This window comes from Triturus cristatus, chromosome 3_1 (assembly GCF_964204655.1).
Source record: "Triturus cristatus chromosome 3_1, aTriCri1.1, whole genome shotgun sequence".
In the NCBI taxonomy this organism is placed as follows: domain Eukaryota; kingdom Metazoa; phylum Chordata; class Amphibia; order Caudata; family Salamandridae; genus Triturus; species Triturus cristatus.
Genome location: NC_140583.1, coordinates 718,220,904 through 718,242,543, shown reverse-complemented (window position 1 = coordinate 718,242,543; position 21,640 = coordinate 718,220,904). Strand labels below are relative to the sequence as shown.

The 21,640-nt window shown below is 44.6% G+C and overlaps 1 protein-coding gene across 2 annotated transcripts in view; it reads right to left on the bottom strand.

The window, feature by feature from the left end:
* LOC146860845 (uncharacterized) overlaps positions 1-21,640 on the bottom strand; it is a 442,566-nt gene that overhangs the window by 50,350 nt on the left and 370,576 nt on the right. For both annotated transcript variants that reach the window (XM_085644807.1, XM_085644808.1), the window contains 2 exons: positions 16,970-17,079; positions 12,394-12,442 (listed from right to left, as the gene is read on the bottom strand). In XM_085644807.1, coding sequence (XP_085500933.1) covers positions 12,394-12,442; positions 16,970-17,079 — 159 coding nt within the window. The remainder of the gene's footprint in view (positions 1-12,393; positions 12,443-16,969; positions 17,080-21,640) is intronic.

Below are 21,640 nucleotides of genomic sequence, written 5' to 3'. Positions count from 1 at the left end.
CTTCTCGACCACCGGACCATAGTTCAACTGAAGGCTACGATCCTTATCCCTATGGATGTGGACTCCTAGATACTTCACAGTCATCGCACAACATCAGCGGGTAGTCCCCCGTTCTAGCACAGGTTGCCTCAATCAGTTGGCGTACCTCCGACTTCCCCCAAGTTGGTATGAAGTCCCGACTTAGTGCCATACCTAGTTACTTACTGAAGTAGCGGTGTAGGGTTGTCGTCGAGGTGCCATACATAGAGAATAATATCATTGGCATAGAGCATGAGTAATAAGGGCCCAGAGGTAAACTGCAAACCCTGATGACTATGCCTTTCTAGCAACTATCGTACCAGTGGTTCAAGCGAAATAACAAAGAGGAGGGGGGACAGAGGGCAACCCTGTTGCATCCACCAAGTAAGTGGAAAGGCTTTGGTCAATGTACCATTCAATTGAATATGTGCCGTGGTCAACGTGTATAATAGCCAAACCACTGCCAGAAACTGCTCCGGCACCCCCAATCTCTCCATGGTGGCATAGAGAAAGGGCCACTCGAGCGAATCGAACGCCTTCTCAGCGTCGAGCAGAACAGCCGCCGCTGGAACAGTCGGCAAGATCCTATTCAACGTGGCGAACAGCGTGTGCTTGTTCAGGGCCGTGGATTTGTGAGGAATGAACCCCGATTGCGCTGGTGAGATCAGTTTCTCCACTATCAATGCAATCCTTGTCGCCAGCATTTTGGCTAGAATCTTTCCTGGTTTGGGCAATAAGATTATAATAGCTTCTCTCAAGGTGGGTGGAAGAACCCCCATTTCAATGGCTTCCTGATACATATCAATTAGATGGGGCATGAGGAGATCCCTATATTTTTTTATAAAAACAACCCGTGAATACATCCATGCCTGGTGCTTTGGAGCCGTCTAGCGAATTGATGGCCTCCATTACCTCGTCTTCTGAAAAGGGCTCTGTCAAGAATTCCTGGTGAGCCTTGTCTATCCAGACAAGGGAGACCTCATCGAGGTAGTCCCTATAATCCACGGGGAGATCAGTAGTTCTGGAGGTATATAACGTTATTTAGTACTTTAGTACCTCCCACAATACCCCCACATTACCAGTGAGCCGCTCACCATCTTCCCCATTGAGATCAGCTATGTAGTTGGGCCTGAGAGTTTGTTGCATCAGTCTGGCCAGTGTTCTTCCAGGCCTTTCACCCTCCCCATACCGCCGAGCAACAGCGTATTTCCCCCACAAATGTGCCTCCCATTCTGCAGTCTTGCGGAATTCCGTCAGCAATGCTGCGCGCTTTGCATGTCAGGGGGGGCAGTATTGGCTGCCCTACAATCCAACTCAGTGAGCTGCGCAAGCGTGCGACGTAGAGCCCTAAGCACCCCAGCGTTTTTTTAAATGCTCTCCCCCCTTGATTAGGCCTTGAACGCCTCCCATAGGGTGGCCTTAGAGTCCACCGACCCGACATTGATCGTAAAGTATTCTACAATAGCTTTACCCAGTTCAGTTGCAAAGACAGCATGCCTCAGAGCCATGTCCGGTAATGACCAAGGACGCTCAACCCCCCCTGCTCTAGGGATCCGCAATTTTACCATCACAGGAGAGTGGTCCGATAATGTGCGCAGCAGATAAATAACCGCTTCAACCCACACCTCCACTCCAGGGGACAAGCACCAGTAGTCCAACCGCGTCCAGGTATCATGGAGGTGAAGAGTAATGAGTGTACCCCTCACGGTGCGCACAGTGATACCTCCATGCATCCACCAGGCCAAACTGTTCTATAGTATCCAACACCACCCACCACGCCCTCGGCTTTGTGGCTGTTGCATGCGCTGTACTATCGAGTTCCGGGTCAAGCAACAGAGTGAAATCTCCCAGGTAGATGCTGTCTGCCCCCATGCGAGCTATGTGATTGTGAATAGTGTCGAAGAACTCGGGGTCATTAAAATTTGGGGCGTATATATTGACAAATAACACAGAATGTTCAGGCTTAAAGCCCTAACCAGCACATATCGACCCCCTGCATCCCTATAGACCTCCTCCTCCCGAAAGGGTACCTGGTTATGTATCAACACTGCAGCCCCTCTGGCGTAGGAACTATATCCTGCAAAATATTTATGTGCACCCCAGCCCGATGCCAATGATGTCCTAACATTTGGGGCAAGGTGGGTCTCCTGTAAAAAGGCGACATCCACTTAATGGTTTTGCATATAGTTGGTCACCTGTGTGCACTTACGGGTATTGTTTAAGCCCCTAACATTCCAAGACATCAATACCACACTGGCCTCTGCGACAACCTTATTAGCCATGATCTATGTCCAGAGTTTCTGATCCACTGACACCTTGGCCATGCATGCTACACTGTAAATGACAACTGCAATAAGAACAAACTACAAACCCAGATCCCACCCTCCCACCACCCATCTCCTCACCTAATTTTTGGGGGAAGTTCCCATCCCTTATAATCATGATAAAGAAATCATACAAACAAAAACAAAATAGACTGCAATCCTGCATAAGCTTGGATATGTGCATCCGTACTTGGGGGGTGGCAACACCCCGCTGCTACCCCTATCATTGGCACATAGTGCCTGTATACTTGCATATTTATGTGTCCATAGAGGCGTACTTACGTGCCACTGGCACGAGTCCGCTTGGTGCAGCTCAAAGATAATGAACGTGACAGCATCGTACTGCAATGTTAGGAACAGGTGCTGAGTGTCTAGCTAGTGGTAAAAAGTCCCGCACTTGCTCCGGAGTCCGGGATATCCTGTGACTGCTGCGGCAATGCCATGTCTCTTTTCTTCACCGTGTTAGAGTACTTCTGACAAAACTCCTGAGCATCGTGTGGGGAGTCGAACACCCGAGCCTGTCCATCAACATCAACCTTCAGCCGTGCCGGATACAGCTTTCCATATTGTAGTCCCATCTTAAACAGGGCCGCTTTAACCCCAGCGCATTTCCCGCGTGTGTCTTGGACCATAGCAGTGAAGTCTGGGTACAGGGATATGCTAGAACCCTGCCAATATAGCTGGCCCTTCTCGCGAGCCAACCGTAAGGCAGTATCCCTATCCCTAAAATTCAAAAGATGGGCTATGATCGGCCTTGGTGGGCACCTTGGATTTGGTCACGGCCCCAGAATGCGATGTGCTCATTCAATGACAAAGGTAGTGGTAAATGACTCATCAAAGAGATCCGTTAGGAGAGTCTCCACGAAGCGGTCCAGCTGCCCCGTGTTTGTAGATTCGGGCACCCCCATGATTCGGATGCTGCTCCTCCGCCTCCGAGCTTCCAGGTCTTTGTTTTTAATGGGAACTGACTTGAGGAGCTGCTCCATCCTCTCGTATTTCTTAGCGGTCTGGGCCACGCCATCCTCCAGATCGGATATTCTGCCCCCGCCACTGTCATTCGTCCTTCGTGTTGATCCAGTCGGGCCCCCATGGAATCTAGTTGCCTATCGAGGAGGTCAAATCTGGTGTCCAAGGCTCTGAAGCCTGCCCGCAGTTCCGCCAACAAATTGTTAGGCCCAGCAACCTCTGCTGTATGCGACTCTCCACCCTCCGCCATATTGGATTGCTGTGCCACAGTGCTGGGGCCAGAGGATTAAAATGGCAGGGTGCTTTGCTTGGGGTCCTTACACCCCATACCCCATGTCGTTGTCGTGCTGCGGTCCCGGTAATACCAGGAGCCCTTAATAGACCACCTGGAGGGCAAGCTGGAAGGTAGGGGGGCAAATCAGGGTGTTGTCAGCAGCTCGGCAGCTGGAACAGGCCAGAAAGAACCATGGGCCCACGGCCCAGCAGCCGCAGCAGTCAAGCACTACAGTCACAATTGTGGGCACTCTGGAAGACACCACCAGTGCAATTCAAAGTGGTGTCTGCCAGCACTCTTGTCCCCACACTCAATACGCTGCTCTGGCGTGGCTTTTCAGGGCCCCTATTGGCCTATCCCCCTCCTTGTGGCCCACAGCGTGTACCGGGGCAGATGTAAAAATGGAGGAATGGGAGTAGGGGCCCCCGCAGGCACAGAGCAGGTACAGCCAGTATGTGGGCAGAGGGGCGGGGGTCACAGCTGCTGGGGGGAGCTCACACGGGGAACACAGTACACGGCCGGGCGGCTGATCCCCAAGCCTGCCCACAGCCCCCGTCGCCGCGGGGCTTCCGGGGAATGCCTGTGTCACACCACTGATGTAAGGAGCCTCTAACCCCCAACACAGCCACTCACCTTGATGCGCCCAGCGCCTTGTCCGATCTCCCGGTCATTCCGCAATCTCGCACTCCGGCTTCAGCCAGCGCTTAAATCGAGGCCCCAGTGTCCCTTGTGGCAGCTGGCCGCACCGTGGCCAGCACAACAGGTCGGTGCCGATCTGCACCATGAGCAGGGAGCAGGCTGCCTCCACTTGCAGGAGCCGCACCATCGCCTCCTACACCTTCCACGGTGCCTTGGAGTGCAAAGTCGCCATCTGCCCCGCCTGGCAGGCTTAGGAAAGGGAGTTAGTGGCAGAGCTCAAAGCCTATGCGGCCATCATGGTTGGCGGCTTGGCCACGCCCCCGAAAGTCGGAAAGTTTGGATTTTGTCACAATTACTTTTGTGACTCGGGCCTAACATGTTTAATAACACTTTTAATTGAAGTACTCCTTTTATTAAGGAATCATACTTATTTTTTAAGAACAAAAATATTTAGCAAGGACCAATATTGTCAATATTGTTGATTTGTTTGGTAAACATCATATCAAGTCAAGTGCACAAGAAACCAGACTAGTGTTTTCTTAGTCCTCTGCATGCAGTACGTTTCTCAGCAGTACCTGCCTGTGGAGTATCACAAACATTTGTACTAGATGTATTTTGGTGTGTACGCCTAAGATTTGATACATCAGGCACAGAGAGGCTAATTAGGCTTTATGTCGCTTCACTATCGCCAACCTCTAGTTCAGCGGGCCCCGATATACTAGTGGTTTACATATTTTCTAAGGCAGATTTAACCTGCACTATGCCATATGTACATAACTACAGCAGTGTATAGTATAAGTTTATTTTAAACATTTAAAATAAAACTATTACAATAACCAGTGAGTTAAATAACACATGAAAACATAAAACATGTAGGGTAATTACAGATAAGTAAACACACATTATTACAAGTCTTCAGAAAAGTCCTGGAATTAATCAAAGATACCCATTCTCTCTTCAGTGCATCAAGTTTAGTCCTTTGCCTTTGCATATTCATTAGTTGTATTATCATTTAATTTAAAATATTTTGTAAGATATATCACGTCAATTTACTGATGAAAGTGTTCGATTGTAACTGAAAACAAGCTGTGGTGGCCTCCTTTATTGTACGCAGTGATTGCTTTCTGAAGCAGGGCAATAAGTATTTACTTCGAATATCTCTCAACCCAGGTAAAATGCAGATGGTGTGTTCTAGGGTTTCTTTTTGATAATTACAGAGTCTACAGTTAGGAGAACTGGATGTTGATTTCCAGGAACCTTCTAATTCTTTCAGCTGAAAACATAGTAGGTGGAATCTAAAAAATGTTTGTTTTGTTGGTGCTTAACTATTGGAGTCAATGTACTTCTGGTTTGGCTGAAAGTGTGATTCCATGAGTTGCTCTGCGTGTTTGTAAGGTGATGCTTTGACTAGATCTCTAAGATGAAAGGACTCCTGTAAATTTCCCTGATGACTATCTTAGGAGTAAACTGCTGCATCATCAAAAGATCCTTGATCTGAGGTAAGGTATGATCTTGGAGAGCAGAATTAATTTGATGAGGAGAGAGAGACAAGCTGATCATGGTATTCTGTGCCAGGTCTTGGTATATCATGCGTCTCAGGGAGGAAGGTTTTGTGGAGGTACAATCACAGAAATAATTATTTTTTTTGACTCAAGTGGGCTGCCTCGATTGACGGAAGACTTAGTTCGAGACTCATAATTGCGTGAGGTGTGGCTCTTCTTAATTAAAATAAAAGGCGAGCATTTTGTATAAAAACAGTTCTAATTTATTTACTATCTTTTCATTTAATGCTACCGATCTATAAGTCAGAATGGGAATAAGATTTGCCCTAAAAGCAGTTATGGTGGGCCTGAACTCATGACCTCCATATGTTTGTGCAAAGTTATTTAGAGCTATTGTTGTCATGGTGGTGGTTGTTTTTAACATATTTAGATTTTGTACAGGGGTTAAATTCTTGCCCGGTAAAAGCCCAGATAAACATACGAGTTTACAGACTCCACTTTGTTGTTTCCCAATTCCCATGTGAATTTCTCTGGGGTCTTCCCAAAGGTTATGATTTTTGTTTTGTTGATATTCTCTGATAGGCCATTCCTCCTGCTGTAATCATTTAGAGTAGCAAGTTGATTCTGTAATCCGATTTGAGTCTGAGAGCCGATCACAAGGTCATCTGCATATGCCAAATATCTAACTTGTCAGCTTCTTGGTTTTATGGGAGAAATTCAGGTTTTTGCATGTAATTGCCTTTGTCTGAGATGTACAATGAAAAGGGAAGAGGAGCTGAAACGCAGCCTTGTTTAAGCATGTTCTCAATAGTAATTTTAGTGGAGATGTGCGGCCAATGCAACAATGTGATTTGCATCCAGGAATTGGAATGTAATGCAATTATCAAGTGCAGCAAGTTAGCGTCCGCACCCATTTCTCGAAGCTTCAACCAGAGACGATTGCGATTTACTTTATCGAAGGCAGATGAATAATCCAGAAAACAGACATATAGTGGTCTTCTAAGGTGTAATGCCTTCCCTATAAGAAGCATCAGAGCTATGATGTTATCTGTGGTTGCACAAACTGCTCTGAACCGCGTTTCATATACCAGTAGCAGGTTGATGCTGGTACCTTTCCAGACAGCAAGACAAGATCAAACACCAGTTTAAGTATATTGATCCACAACTTTGACTCCTGTTTCAATGTGGCAATCAGGATCTCATTGGGGCCCGGGACCCCGAGAATTCTTGCTTTTAGTCATTAATGAAGCTAGTAATTTCACAGATGTTGTAATCCCCTTATTATCAAACTGATGTAACTTGAAAGTTGGGGTATTTTGCCTCGAATAACAGGATTTGATGAACACCCTTTTTATATGATGGTATATCGTAGCCTGTTGCCGACCTACATGAGGACGAGCCAGTCCCATCTAGACGCCAAAACGTTTTATTATGTTTTTGTTCACTTATTTTCTGTAATGTAGCCCACTTCCTGTTCGCCTCATCTGTTTTTATCCTCTGTACTGATTTTCTGTAATCCACTTTTAATTGCTTTATACCTTTAGATCGATCTATACTTTGTTGAAGAGTTAATAGATGTCGCATAGATCTCCTAAATTGCTTTCTTATACTTTGTATTTTCCTTGATAATTTAGAGAATTGTTATCCTTGAGGATGTATGCTGGTTTTATTATTTTGAGACAAATGAGATATGATGATTTTTGTTATGTTGTCCTACATTTCTCTCCATGTGCTATCCTTCTCGTTGAGTTTACTGAATTCTTCCACCGCTTCTCTTAATGAGGGGTCAATGGCAAATGATGCAAGCTTGACTGATAGTTTTGAATTCCACACTATATATTTTTTATTTATGGCAGTTATCAAGGCTGGTATAGAATGTTATGTTTGTAAGCTTGATAGTGCAAATCTTAAGGTAATAGCCTGAGGATTGTGATTACTTTCCTCCCTAGAGATAATTTCATAATGTCCACACATGTAAAAGTAGAAAAAGTGAATCATGGTAAAATCTATGGTAGAACTTGTGTTAATCGAGAGGAATGTCTTTCTTGCAGGTTGATCAATCGAAAAATAACCATTGTGACAATATCGTCCAAATTCCACTAAAATGGTACTAAGAAGTTTACATTTCTTAGAGTGGCTTTGCGCTTTACTGAGAAATATGGGTGTGGGAATTAGAAAAGCTCCGCCTGATCCTTCTTTGGATGTGCTCAATTCTAAAAATATTCCAAGGAGGTCTTCATTGAAGTCCCCCATAACAATGCAAGTATAGTCCCTTTGGTGCTCAATTAGATATTCCAACTTGTCCAATGTACTAATAAGGTTTGCCAAATCAGTACTAGAAGATGGTAAATGGATATTTATGATAATATAGCCGTTCATTCGTGAACTTACTTGCCTTGACGACCAAGATTTGATTGGAGAAAAATTGAATTTCTTTGCATCAATAGTTTGCATTGGTTATTAATTAAGTGAGTAATCCTCCCAACGGATAACTAAATCTGGTCTTTATGGTCTTTTTCTCAAAGGTTGTAAAATTGGGTATGTTAAAGCTGTCCTTTTCCCAAGACTCGTGTAAACATACCACATGGAACGTGTTTAGAAAATAATTTAAATTGCGCTTTGAACTTTTCAGATGACAAGCAATACTAGCGATATTCCAAGAACAAATTTACAAGAGCGACCCATTTAATTTCTACGTTTACAGTGCACCTGGATAAACTGGTAGTAGCCTGTGCCAGACAATTAATGGATCTGCTTAATGTATCAAACCGCAACATGGGGCAGATTTACAATTCCTGGCACATCCCTGCAAATCAGCAGGGATGCGCCAGGAAACTTGCGACACACATCACAATTCTTGCGCCACCAAGGATGCGCCGCATTTACAATGCGGTGCATCATGGCACAAGGAAATGCAGATGCATGTCGCATCTGCCGTCGTAATGTTGGCGCAGTGCTGGAGTTGTGTCGCAGGCGCGACGCAACTCCAGCACTGTGCCAACCCGGCCTATCTTGCACATGGTGCGTCACACCTTACGCCTGCTTCAAGCAGGCGCAAGGTTTTGACACAGCGGGGTCGGAAAAGTGACTGAGTGAAATCTTGTAGATTTCACTCAGACACTTTTCCGAGGCATTCCTGCACTGGAACGACCCCCTGAGCCGGAAGGCCCACATGAAACTTGACGCACGGCTTTACAACGTGATGCATCTCCCTAGATGCGTCACATTGTAAATCCCCCGCAGCATGGTGCTAGCTTTATGCCGCCGGTGTGTCACAGAAGTGACGCAACGGCGGCGCAAAAGTGGCGCGCGGGGCTTGTAAATCTGCCCCCATGTGTTGATGATGCCTAAGCCTTTTTGTTGTGTAGTATTGTTCCATTGTTGCTGTATGCCTGGATACCCTCATGGGTGACAAGCAGCACTCTACAAATCAACCTTACATTACATTTCATTGCACATTTATGAATAGATTCAGTGTATTTAGCAAAGTTTCCATTCAATATCATTTGACCACCCTTAATTGTTTGTCTAAAACTTTCTTGGCCATCTTGTAACTCTGACTGTGCTATTCATACAAATTAGTTGGCGATTTACAGATTTTATGTTTCTTGCTTGCAGGTGCTTCACAGACAGCATTGAGGTCTCTAACTTCAAAACAATTCAGATGTCTCTGAACCATTATTCGCATGAAGGAGACCAGCATTACAAGAAGCTGCAGCATTATGACAAAGCTGCAAAACTCTGCAATGCATCTGTCTGCCTCTCAAAGATGTCTGGGTGGTTTCCACGGCTGTGCTTGGTTCATCTTCTACACCAGGGAAATCAGGGAGTGGTGGAACTGCAGCTCTTCTTCAGGATGTTACTTGCTCTGTCTGTGTATCGCTCCATATTACATGGACTTTCATTAGTGGCATCTGGCTCACTGTCATGCTCTATCTGTTGCCATTCATCTGTGAGAAATATATAGATGTACTTTACTATACTACTTCTGTTTAACAGGAAAATAAATAAAAAATGTATTAAAAAATAACAATCTCATTACTGACTACTTTGAATGATAATATTTTAAAAGCGAAAACTACTGAACATGTGTTTCTCCCAAAATAAATACTGGTACTCCACACCCATAATGCATGGCTAGTTAAAACAAGCATTAAAATGGAGTGGTTTTTCTAAAATACAAGAACTAAAAAAATATATTTCATATACTCTGATGAGTTTATGAAATTAGTATGAAATCTTACCTTGCAAGTTAGATGGTGAATTTGAGGTATCTATGTTGGAATCACCAACAACACACTCAGGCTAAATTGTTGCCTCAATCAGAGTTTCCATGGGTGTTTGAATTGGCTGCTGAGATGGCCCACCATCTCTCTGCCTCTGCCAAACAACTTCCTATCTTCTCTTTGGTACAGAATCCTAAATCGAACCATCTTTTCCTTATTTCATTGCACAACACCAATGAATTGATTTATTCCAAGATGTCACTCCAGATGTAGTTTTTTTGTGATTCTGGCACAGTGAAAGAGCTCCTACCAAAGAGCTCCTCATTATGAGCAACACAATCCTCAGTATGGACTTCCAACTCCTTCTCTGAGAGCTTTGTCTTGCACGTTCTAGCAGCAAGATCTTTATAAGCCTCTTTCCTGGACACATTTATTGTTCTTTGCAGCCACAAATTACAACAAGACTCTATGGATTTATTCACTCCTGCCAAACACTCACTTGTTCTGTGTTGCAGAACACTAAGAGGTGCATGGATTTGAAAATTTCCTCAATTTGACGTCGTCATTCTGCTCCCAAAAAGCGACTTTTCTTATTTGCGATTTCCTAATAAAGATTTGCAGTTTTTGTAATTTCCTATTAGGAAATCGCAATCTAACAATTTTGGCCCACATGCATCAAAGCAAAAACCAGTCGCAAACGGGCAGATTCTCAGATTTTGCCCCTTTGCGACCGGTATTTTTGCATTTGGGATGTATCATCCCAAATGCAAAAACCACAATTTAAGTAATCCCTAAATTGTGATTACTTGAATTGCCATTGCATTTAAGGAATCACAAATTTAGATTCCTTAAATGCAATGCATTAAAGTAAAAAAACTAGCGATTTCGCTAATAGGGGGAGCAAATTACCATGAAGTTGAATTTCATGGTAATTTGCAAAAACTTCGAAAAATGCACTAAAGTGCATTTTTCAAAGTTCCATTTTACACACGCACATGCCCTTGGGGCATGTGTGTGTGCAAGATGTACTCATATGCAAATTTCAGGGGTGCAACAGGGTGTCCTTTTGACACCCTGGCACCCTTGAAATTGCATTCTCAATTTGTGATTCTCTGATTGAGAATCGTAAATTGAGAATGTCTTCCCATTCATTCCTATGGCCTCTAGGCCCATAGGAATGAATGGGGAGGTATTCCTTAATTGCGACTCGCAATTTGCTAGTTGCAATTAAGGAATGTTTAGAAATCGCTATTTTTTAAGCGATTTCTACATGCATAACCTTTTGCTATTCCTTATTAGCGAATCCTTATTTTTCGCTAATAAGGAATCGCAAATGGCATTGTTGATGCATGTGCCATATAGTATCTAACCGATTTCCAAATTGTGGAAAACTGATCTTTCGTACATTAGCGATTTCCTAATAGTGGTTCGGCTGAAATCGCTATTTCGAAGTCGTTAAATGAAACGTACAGACATCTGGCCCTATATCATTTCTACACCACCCTTTCAAAACATAAAAGAAAAATTCAGATGCAAGACAGGAAAGATTCCAAACTAAAAGCTTGTCTACTAATTTCAGTGTGTCGCCAGAGAAGAACGTTTACAACTTATTTTTAAGGATTCTTGGGTGCACAGCTGCAGCCAGCGTTGCCAGCCACACGCCCTTTCGCAAACTCTGAGGGAGGAAAGCGTGAGTGGGAGATGAGTGGGATTTTTAAAACAAGGCTGTCCATCCAGAGCATGAAGGGCACAGCATCACGTGCGTGAGATTAAATTTTGCAGTAAGTTTGCCAGCACATTCGGCCCCATAAAGTCATTTTCCCCCAGTGCGGAGCAGGCTGTGGTATTGATGAAACATTATCTTGCAACACAATTTATACAAATGGATGAAATCAGACACATTCTGAAAATTCTGATTCCCAATATCTCTTGGGGAAGTTTGGGCTGGAGTCTTGACGTTTCTCAAAGGTCGGTCTGAGTCCAAACAGAATTATCCTGTCAGTTCCATCTATTGGTCTAAAGAGAAATGGTGTCAGCTTTTAGACATGCAATGCTTGTTTTTACATGGATGAAGGATACGACTGAGCGAGGCACTCTGTGGAATCAATCCTCTTACAAGTGTTAGTAAGGGATTTCTGCACGGATCCCTCACTAAGGAGCCTGGCTGCTTCCTGTCCTATTCATTTTACTTTTATTCCTCTTATGAATTTGGCAGAATTGTGCTCAATTTACATTAAAGCTAGAAGCACGGCTTTATTAATAAAACATTGTTTAAAAATCTTTCTTTGTAGAGATTCCTTGTTATTCGGTGGAGTGTCCAACACCCCGGTGCATCAAAATTAACAACTCTGTGTTACGTTGCTGCCAGACATTGGTAGCAGTACAATACATCATACGAGCTGTGAACATAACTCCTCATTGTAACAGAACAATGAAACACTTACCGTGTTGTAGACAGAGTAGGCAGAAAGGACGTCAAATAAGGCCTGTTGCCTGCGAGGACAGAACAAACTGTTACATTTGGTAGGATGGACAACACTCATGCCATGCAAAGAACATATGTACAAGTGGACCGTGTACTATTCTTACTGAGTCAGCGGCAGTAAGCCTTTTTAGAGAGATAGCCATGGATACTTTTATTACTTGGATTCCTCTATTCATAACCGTACATAAGCCACCAAATTAATTTTTGATACGGATAACTAGTAATCACAAAAACCACCAATTTACATTGCCACTTATATCAATATCTATCATATTACATACAAATATTGGGACTGATTCGCAAAGATTTTTCTTGGTCTTTCTCTTGTAGTACTCCTGAATGCCAGGAATAAGCTAGGTCATGTCACACCTACTCCAACACCAGACTTTGTGACTCAGGCTCATATTATCCACATCATACTCTACAATTAATGTAGGGCACACATCCTGTTTCTTAGCTTGGCATATTAGGGTTGACTTGATTTCCCATGTTTACAGTGTACCAGCACTGATCACAAAGTGGCTGAGAAATAGGTTATACTCACCAGGGCTGCCTTTAATAATGCAGGGACACAGAGCTCACCGACAAACACATAAAAGCAACCATTTTTCTTTGAAAGTGGCTTGCATAGATACTGTGCCACGTTCAACACTACTAAACAATAGTATATCTGGCACTCGTTCAAGACTTACAACTGTTCGCTTTTAGTAAAAACGTGACCTACACCAGCTACAAGCTCTAGACTATATTCCTTTAGATTAGACCAATCTCTCTTCTTCCCTTCCTAGCCAAGGTAATTGAAAAGGCCATCAAAGCCCAACTCTCCGAGTTCATCGAAGTGAACCACATCTTGGACCTCTCCCAATCTGGCTTCCGAAGCAACCACAGCACTGAGACCACCTTTCTCACTGTCATAGACGACATCAGCACCCTTCTTGACCGAGGTGAAACTGCAGCCCTCATCCTCCTGGACCTATTACCTGCCTTCGATACCGTTTCCCACCGCACCCATTGCACAAGACTCCACAACGCCAGCATCCGCGACAAAGCCCCGGAATGGATACTCTCCCTCCTCACTGGCTGAACACAGAAAGTCAGACTACTTCAGTTCCTCTCGGAACCTACAGAGATCAGCTGTGGAGTACCTCCGGGCTCCTCCCTGAGCCCCTTACTTTTCAACATCTACATGGCCCACTCGCAGCCATCGTCAGGAATCATGGACTCAACTTCGTCTCCTTTGCCGACGACACCCAACTGATTCTTTGCCTCACCAACCAACCCAAAGTCACCAAGAAGAACTTTCACGATGGGATGAAGGCTGTCACCGCCTGGATGAGGAACAGCTGCCTCAAGCTCAACTCAGAGAAGACATAAGTCCTTCTCATGGGCTCCACCTCCTCCACCTGGGATGGCTGTTGGTGGCCCGCAGCACATGGAACTCCCCCCACACCGTCAGACCATGCGCAGAACCTCAGCCTCATCCTGGACTCCTTGCTCAATGCCGTCTCATCATCCTACTTCCACACACTTCACCTACTCCGAAAGATCTTCAAATGGATCCCCACCGAGTCCAGAAAGATGGTCACCCACACACTTGTCAGCAGCAGAATCGACTACGGCAATGCACTCTATGGCGGAATCAACCAGAAACTCCTCAAGAAACTGCAGAACATCCAGAACGCCCCTGTCAGACTCATCCTCAACATCCCCACAGTTGCCACATCTCCAGCCACCTAAGAGACCTCCACTGCCTTCAAGTCAACAATATAATCACCTTCAAGCTCCTCCCACACGCCTACAAAGCCCTACACGATACAGAACTTGCATACCTCAATTACTGGCTCACATTACACGCGCCCACCAGAGACCCTCCGCTCTGCCCAACTGGCCCTGGCTACCGTCCCACGTATCTGCAAGACCACAGCCGGAGGAAGATCCTTTTCCTAACTCGCAGGATAGACCTGGAACACCCTGCCCCTCCACCTCAGGTGAGCTATACAAACCATTGATTCATTAATTCATTGATAAGGCAACATATGTAAAAGCAGAAGATGCCTCTTTAAGTTAACACACTTTTTGCTGATAATGCTTTGCATCGATGATGCGCTGTGTTCACCCTCGAATCCTTCATGAAACCCATCTCTTCACACAATGACTCACTACATTCATACACAGGTAAATGCTCTGTCCCGCAACCTTCTGGACAAGGCAAGTGTGCTACAAGGGCACAACAAGCATTGGTAATGCTTGAATAAAATAAGTCTGGCTTTAAAGGAATGTTGTATGGTAATGCAAAGCATTACCAGTAAATAGCACTGGAATGAATGTTGATATGTGTGGAAGCAAAGAACTGTAAAATAATGTTGGTGACACTTAAATAGCATTATAATCTCATGTGTACCCCTGAAAGTTCAAGCACAGGCAGCTGGATAAGTAAAACAAAATTATCAGAGCAGTGTGGTGGGCAGGCACTTTTTATGTGGAGACATAAACTTGTACCCAATTAAAACATGTACTCTTTACCCCCCCAACATGTGGGAGAGCCAAAGATCTTCTCCTGGTGATACTCACAAAATTGTCTGGTGACAGCCGACCATATAAATGGCAGCAGTGCACTATACATGGGGCAATGACAACAATCTTTTTCAACATCTTTTTACTAAGGTGATTGGACATCGTGGAAGCTGGCAGTGTCTTGCAGTGTGAGGGTATACACTGATGCACAGCCTAATAACATCTCTCAAGCTTGAGGAGAAGCAACGCTGCCTCGTCTTACTATTCATCATCTTTGATAGAGTGAGGCAAGGGAAGAAGTCCGGTGGTCAGAGGCAGCGGGGAAGGGGAAGGGCAGTGTCAGCAGCCAATCACATATGCGAATGGAGGACGCTGAAGTTCTAGTGATGTAGATTAGGAACCTAATGGAACAAATATTAACTTTGATTCTCAAAGTATCTTTCTTATTACAGTAGGTAATACTAAATACTGTCTGCACTGCATGAAAACCGCAGAAGGGTGGTGCTCACCGAAGGCGTACAACTGTGTTGAGCAAGCCTCTTGCTTTGGAAACATTAATACATTTCTTAAATGGAGGAAACCTAACATAAGGATTCTCATGGGTGACTTATGAGGAGTGCAAAATGGGCACTCGAAGACATCCAGCACCTCCATAAGCCATCAATTAAAGATGCGTAGATTTAAATAGGGTGATGAGGTTAAAGAATAGAAAACATGGACGACACACAAGATATACTTATTAGTAACGATTAGGAATTATTAATGACTGGTGAGGGAAAGTCAGCCATTTGATTAATGTTAGCTCTGCAGATTTAGATTTTTGCCCTAGCTTGGGCCAATATCTGGATCAACCCATACAGCAAGCCAATCAGGGGAGGCCTAGGTTGTACCACATATTCTTTCTGAAGGAACACAGCAAAGAAACAAAAGTCAATTTAAATCTACCTCCTTTCATGCTCAGTTTAGAGTATGCCAGGGTTCAGCATTATCCCCGAGTCATTTGAAACCATTTCCATGGACTGAGATACAACACAAATGCCGAGGGTAGCAAACATATACCAGTTAAAAAGAGAAAAGTTACTGCCTGATAACCTAAGAGACTTACCTCCCAAGAAAAGCAACATTGGAGTACTATTCGTTATCCCTTAATTTTTCAGGTTGAAAATACTAATGGATCAATTTGATAAGCTGGCAAACACCCCCACCCTCTTGCCTCGATTCCTTGCCACCATGGTCTGGAGAAGTTAACTTCTTTACATTACAGACAAAGCCAGAGGGTACAAGCACCCATTGTCATAAAACACCACCTAACATCTCTCTCAAAAACACATAGGGGCCAACACATTGTAACTAGTTTGAGACCACTATACAGATTGTCTCTGATGCGGTTACTGCTTCTCATACCACAATATGGTTAGTGAGGCCATACCGCAAAATATTCGGATCTTTCAATGAAATAATCTGCCCTGGGTGATCTCTCTGATCCCATATACAGTATCAAATGCCCGTTACAAACCGAACGCATGCAACATGGAGGTTGCCAGCTGCAAATGCAGGTGTGGCTTTTTAACAATTGCTACACTAACATATGGCAATAAATATACCATCTTCATGTAAACACAAGGCCAAATCCCAAGAAATATATCAGCGGGACACCATAGGCCTAAGGGCCATATCACCTGCTCTTGTTTACAACCAATTCCACACACTGCTAGAGTGCACTGAAGCGGGTGGAAAGTGGTAAGAGACTCTAGCGAAACCATGACAGAATAGAAAAATGCTGCTACCCTTCCATGTGCGCAGGAGTATCTCAGGCTGAAACTTGGCATTCAGGAGTTAGTCAAGAGGGTGCACAGGTCTATCGGTCAGTATGTCTACTGGAAGCGTCACTAGATTTTAACCAATTAACAACTACATCATGTGCCTTTACCAGTTATGTAAGGGACCTGAAATTCCATGGGTTGTACCAACACTGACATACAAAGAGACAAACTGTAAGGGTGGCAGTGGGGAGAACTGACTTGACTCCATAGCGATCCCGGAACATGATGTGGTTGCGGAAGGTTCGGTTGACATCCAGGTCAATCTGTCTGATCTCATCTGAGAACCTCTTCGCCTGTTCTTTCATTCTCTGCAAGGAAGTAGAAGAAAGAAAAAGGGTGACATAGAATGAGGCAGTTAGGGAAAGGATAGTGAGAAAGATGCAGAAGATGGGAAGACAAAAATTATTAAAGCATAGTATTGGTGTGAGACGAGACAATGAGAATGTAATTGAATAGAAGTTTGAGAAGGAGAGAAAGAGAGATATTGAGACACGTGGCTAAAGCTCTTATAACCTTCCTACAATTAAAAGTGACTTTGAATATCAGCTCACGCTCTGCTCGCTTTCATACCCGAAACAAGAACACCATATATTGGGTAGAAGAAAAGACAGCAGGAGCACTGCTCATTGGCGAACTGCAATGAACCACAGAGTGCTGTGCAGCAGGTAGGGATGGGAACTGTGCTGTGGCAGGAAAGGCTTCCTCAACAGTCTGGCATCAAGAAGTAGAGGCTGGGGTATCCCCAGGGAGACTAGCCTGGCAGATACATGGGAGATATCCCCTCCAGACTGGAGCCTCTGAAATGCTGGCAGACTAGGGCAGAAATAAAATAAGTCACACAGCTGGTGAGGCCAGATCCGGTGGTCCACTCCAGGAATCTGTTTGATCTCATGTGTATAGTTTCAAATCTCGTTGGCCACACTCGGCCTTTCATCCTTCTAAAATTGATAAAAATTAGTACCAAGGAGTTGGGGAAAAAGGAACATCTGTAATTCAGCGCCACGGCGTCCTAAGGTGTGTACATGCGCTTTACGAATGCACATTATGTTAGCCTTACTGGTGACACGCTTCTTACAGCACTACTCCTGGAGACTTACTAGACAGCTCGAGACAGGAGTCGACATCCCCGAGTGCAGCCTTGTGTACTGAGCGCGTTTGGCATAAAAACAATTGCCAAGTGTTGGACACATGCATGAGGAGTGCGTTAAAGTAGAGTCAGACATGTAGCAACTCAACCTTGTAGCTTTTTGTGCCCTACACTGTGCGCCTCCCAAAATGAGTGTGCTGTACAATTGCAATCTGTTGCTCTGGTGCAGCTGTAAACATCAGGTGGGGAAAACAGCTGCAATGATAATTCTCACAAACTCCTTTTCACAAAACCTGCCCCTGATACAGTCTACCCGTTCCCATGTGTTGTTTTCAAAAGAAATATAAAATCCATTTTATTGCAACTCCAATTTCGGATGAAAACAATGTCGCATTACAGGGAAAAATGACATTGTTGCATAATTCGTAATTGACTGCTTGAAGAGTACCACAGTGAAACACAAAGAGTCTGTTTGTGGATAAAGTGCAGACACTTTACCCAACAAAGTTATCAACCTTCAGAGGTAAATTTACACAGGCAAAAGCAAAAGAACACAGACTGCTTGCTCTACTGAGTAGTGGTTGCCAACCTGGTTTGCCACCTGGTCAGTTTAATACCCGCATGCCCAGTATTTTAGTGTCCCCGACGGTACACAAATAAAACAAATCACCTAAAACCTGTATTTATTTTTAGCCTTTTCAGGATATACTTGAAACAGTAAATGCTAGAAGAAAATAGTTCTACAGCTGCTCTAATGACCTCTGACTGATATTTAAAGTAAACTCTGACAGGCCATGCTAAAGATACATACAATTTTATTTAAAGTTCTACTTAAGAATTATGTCCCAGCCTTTGCAGAATCCTAAACTTGAATAGATGTCCGGTATGTTATTCCGGAACAGGCGCTAACCCTATTGACAATGGAGCTGCCTGCCTCATGGAGGTCTCACACGCTCAAAGATGAGCCTTTGAGAGTGAAAGTGCACAAACTCTAGCACTTTTCACTTTTCATTTCAAGAGCTGGAGCACAGACTGTCTGCTCTGCTAGCTAAAGGATACTAGAGCAGGGAGAGTCAACAAATGAACAGGGCGAGCCGAGCCAAAGGTCTGACTAGGCTCTGAGAGCCTGTGCACGAGCCAAGCCCTGACAATAATTGGCATGCAAGTCATACAACATCATGTAAAAATACGATAAAGTTGCTCCAAAAGTCAAACATTTAACACGACGAAGCGTTCTACCTTAATACATTCGATTACATCACTGCACTGTGAGGCACTTATTAAAGGTGATCATTTTCAAACATTCCTGCTTCCTCCCCTCACCCTGACAACAATGCCACTGCTGAACTAAGGGGAAAGTCACTTGTCAAGTGTAACCTATAATATATGGCCTGGATTCTTAAATGGAGCAGCACTACGATATAATAAATCAAACACAAGTTGTCAGAAGGCGCACATCCTAAACTTACATTTTTGAAGGCGTCATAATTAAAAAAGGAAGCTTTGTTAAAAAAATATTTGTCAAGGATCACACAATTTTATGAAGCTGGGAAGCCGGGATTGGTCCCAGGTTTCCTTGTTCCACATTGTACAGTTCAGTGACTAAATGAGTATCTGTTTCTCGTGCCCATTTTACATAGAAGGTTACTGCTTTACCTATACTTCTAGGCGCATGAGGGTAGAGTGTAGGTGGCAGACAGAAGACACATGAAAGCTCGGCTCGCTTTGGGCTCGAGGGTCCAAGAGGACATCAAGCTGCGCCACAGCCTGGCATCAGGCTCGAGCATGGCTCGAGCTTTCAGTGGCTCGCTCGCATCTAAAGACTAGAGGACATCAAAGATGGTGGATGAAAGAACCAACTCGACACACGTGACACCCGAACATCTGGCCATCATCGTCTGCCCAGCAATTCATAAAGTTTGAGGTTGTTTCCTAGCTGCGCCTCTACTTGGAGTTCAGCTTTGCAGTGTGGCTGGCTTTACTAGTTGTCGTATCTTCCAAGTACTGCACGCTGAGACAGGTAAGTGATTATGTAATTCTTTATTTCCTTTGGTTGCAGCTGTGCCCACACGCACGACCGTCTCCTGTGCCCTCGTGTCCAGAATGCCTTCCCCACTCCCCTAACCGGAAGTGGTGTCCGGTTCCTGTCCCCTCCCCACCAGTCGGGTACAGGGTCCTAGTGCCCCCTTTCCCCAGGTCACTACATCTCCCCTTTTGTTGCAAGAAAATGAAAAGAGAAGACAGAGAGAGAGAGAGAGAGAGAGAGAGAGAGAGAGAGAGAGAGAGAGAGAGAGACGTTTCGTCATCCCCATCATTACATTTCTGTCTTTTTGGTCTTTTGCTCACTCTTCTTGAACAGGTTCCTTCCTTTCTTTTCTGCTATCCCTCTTCATGGCCCTCACCGTAGTCTGGTCTTCTTCCTTTATTGTCCATAGCTTCATGTCTCTCATCTGTGTCTGTAATCACTGCTGCTGAGTCCTCTCCGTCTTCATCCACGATCTTCAGTCCCTTGAAGTGAGAACTGTTCCTTGTTATTCGGTAGGGGCCTGCCGCCGCCGTTGTTATAGGCCCCTTGACATTTTTCCCTGTTAACGGTTCCTTTGAGACCGGACTGTCTGATTTTCTCAGTTTCCGCTGACGCACCACCACTGAGTCCCCTCGCTTGAGGTGCGACGGAGTGGCATGTCGCCTGGCGTTGGCGGAAGCTTTCATCTTCTCTTTGTCCTCCTGGTCTCTGACAGCAATGCTGCTGTGCTCTGGTGGCGCAGTTGCTTCTAGTTGTGGTAGCCTCGTCCTGCTTGTCCTTCCTAGCACTTGTTCTGGGGGGCATCGTCCCATGGAGCTGTGAGGGGTGTTTCGATAATCTCGTAGTACTTGACAGAGTGTTTGTCCTATTGATATCTGGATATCTCTTTAGACAGCCTTCTTTATGTTCCACATGAACCTCTCCATCATGCCATTCGCTTGGGGCCACAGAGGTGTTATCTTCCTGTGATGAATGCCTAGGTAGTCCATGAATTTTCGAAACTCCTCCCCTGAGAATGGAGGACCATTGTCTGTGTTTAATGTCTGTGGGTAGCCCCAGGCTGCAAATATGTCATCCAGTATTGGCAGTGTTGCGCTCCCCGATGTCGATGAGACTTGTCGCACTACGGGGAATCTTGAATATTCGTCAATGATCACAAGCAAGTAGTTGCCCGTGTCCAGAGGCCCATAGAAATCTACTGCCAACGATGTCTACACTGTTCCTGGAAGTTCCAACATTTGTAATGGTTCAGGCTTTGCTGGCTGCCCTGTTGTTTGGCAGATGTAACAATTTATGATAGTGCCCTCCACCATTCTGTCTAGGCCAGGGAACCATACTTTCTCCCGTAGCAATTTCTTTGTTGCGACCATGCCTCTGTGTGATTCGTGTGCCAAATTTACAGTTTGTCGACGTAGTGCACTTGGCATGACTATCCTTGTTCCTCTCATTATTATTACGTTTACAGTCTCTGATAGTTCTTCATGTATCTTTTTGAATGCTAACATCTCCTCCTTGTTGACTCCTTCTTCCATGGTGCTGTTGTTGACGTGTCTCCATCTCTGCTGTCTTGTCACCACTTTCACCTCTTGCATTGTGACATCCCTCCCTGTTTCTTGCTCTAGTTCCGCTATTGTTATTGATGCCGGAGTGTTCTGTTTTAGCACAAAGTTTAGGTACTCTTCTGCTATGGATGTATTCTCAGGTGCCTGCGGTAAGGGTGCCGTGACATGTAATCAGCCGGGTTGTGTTCTTTTCC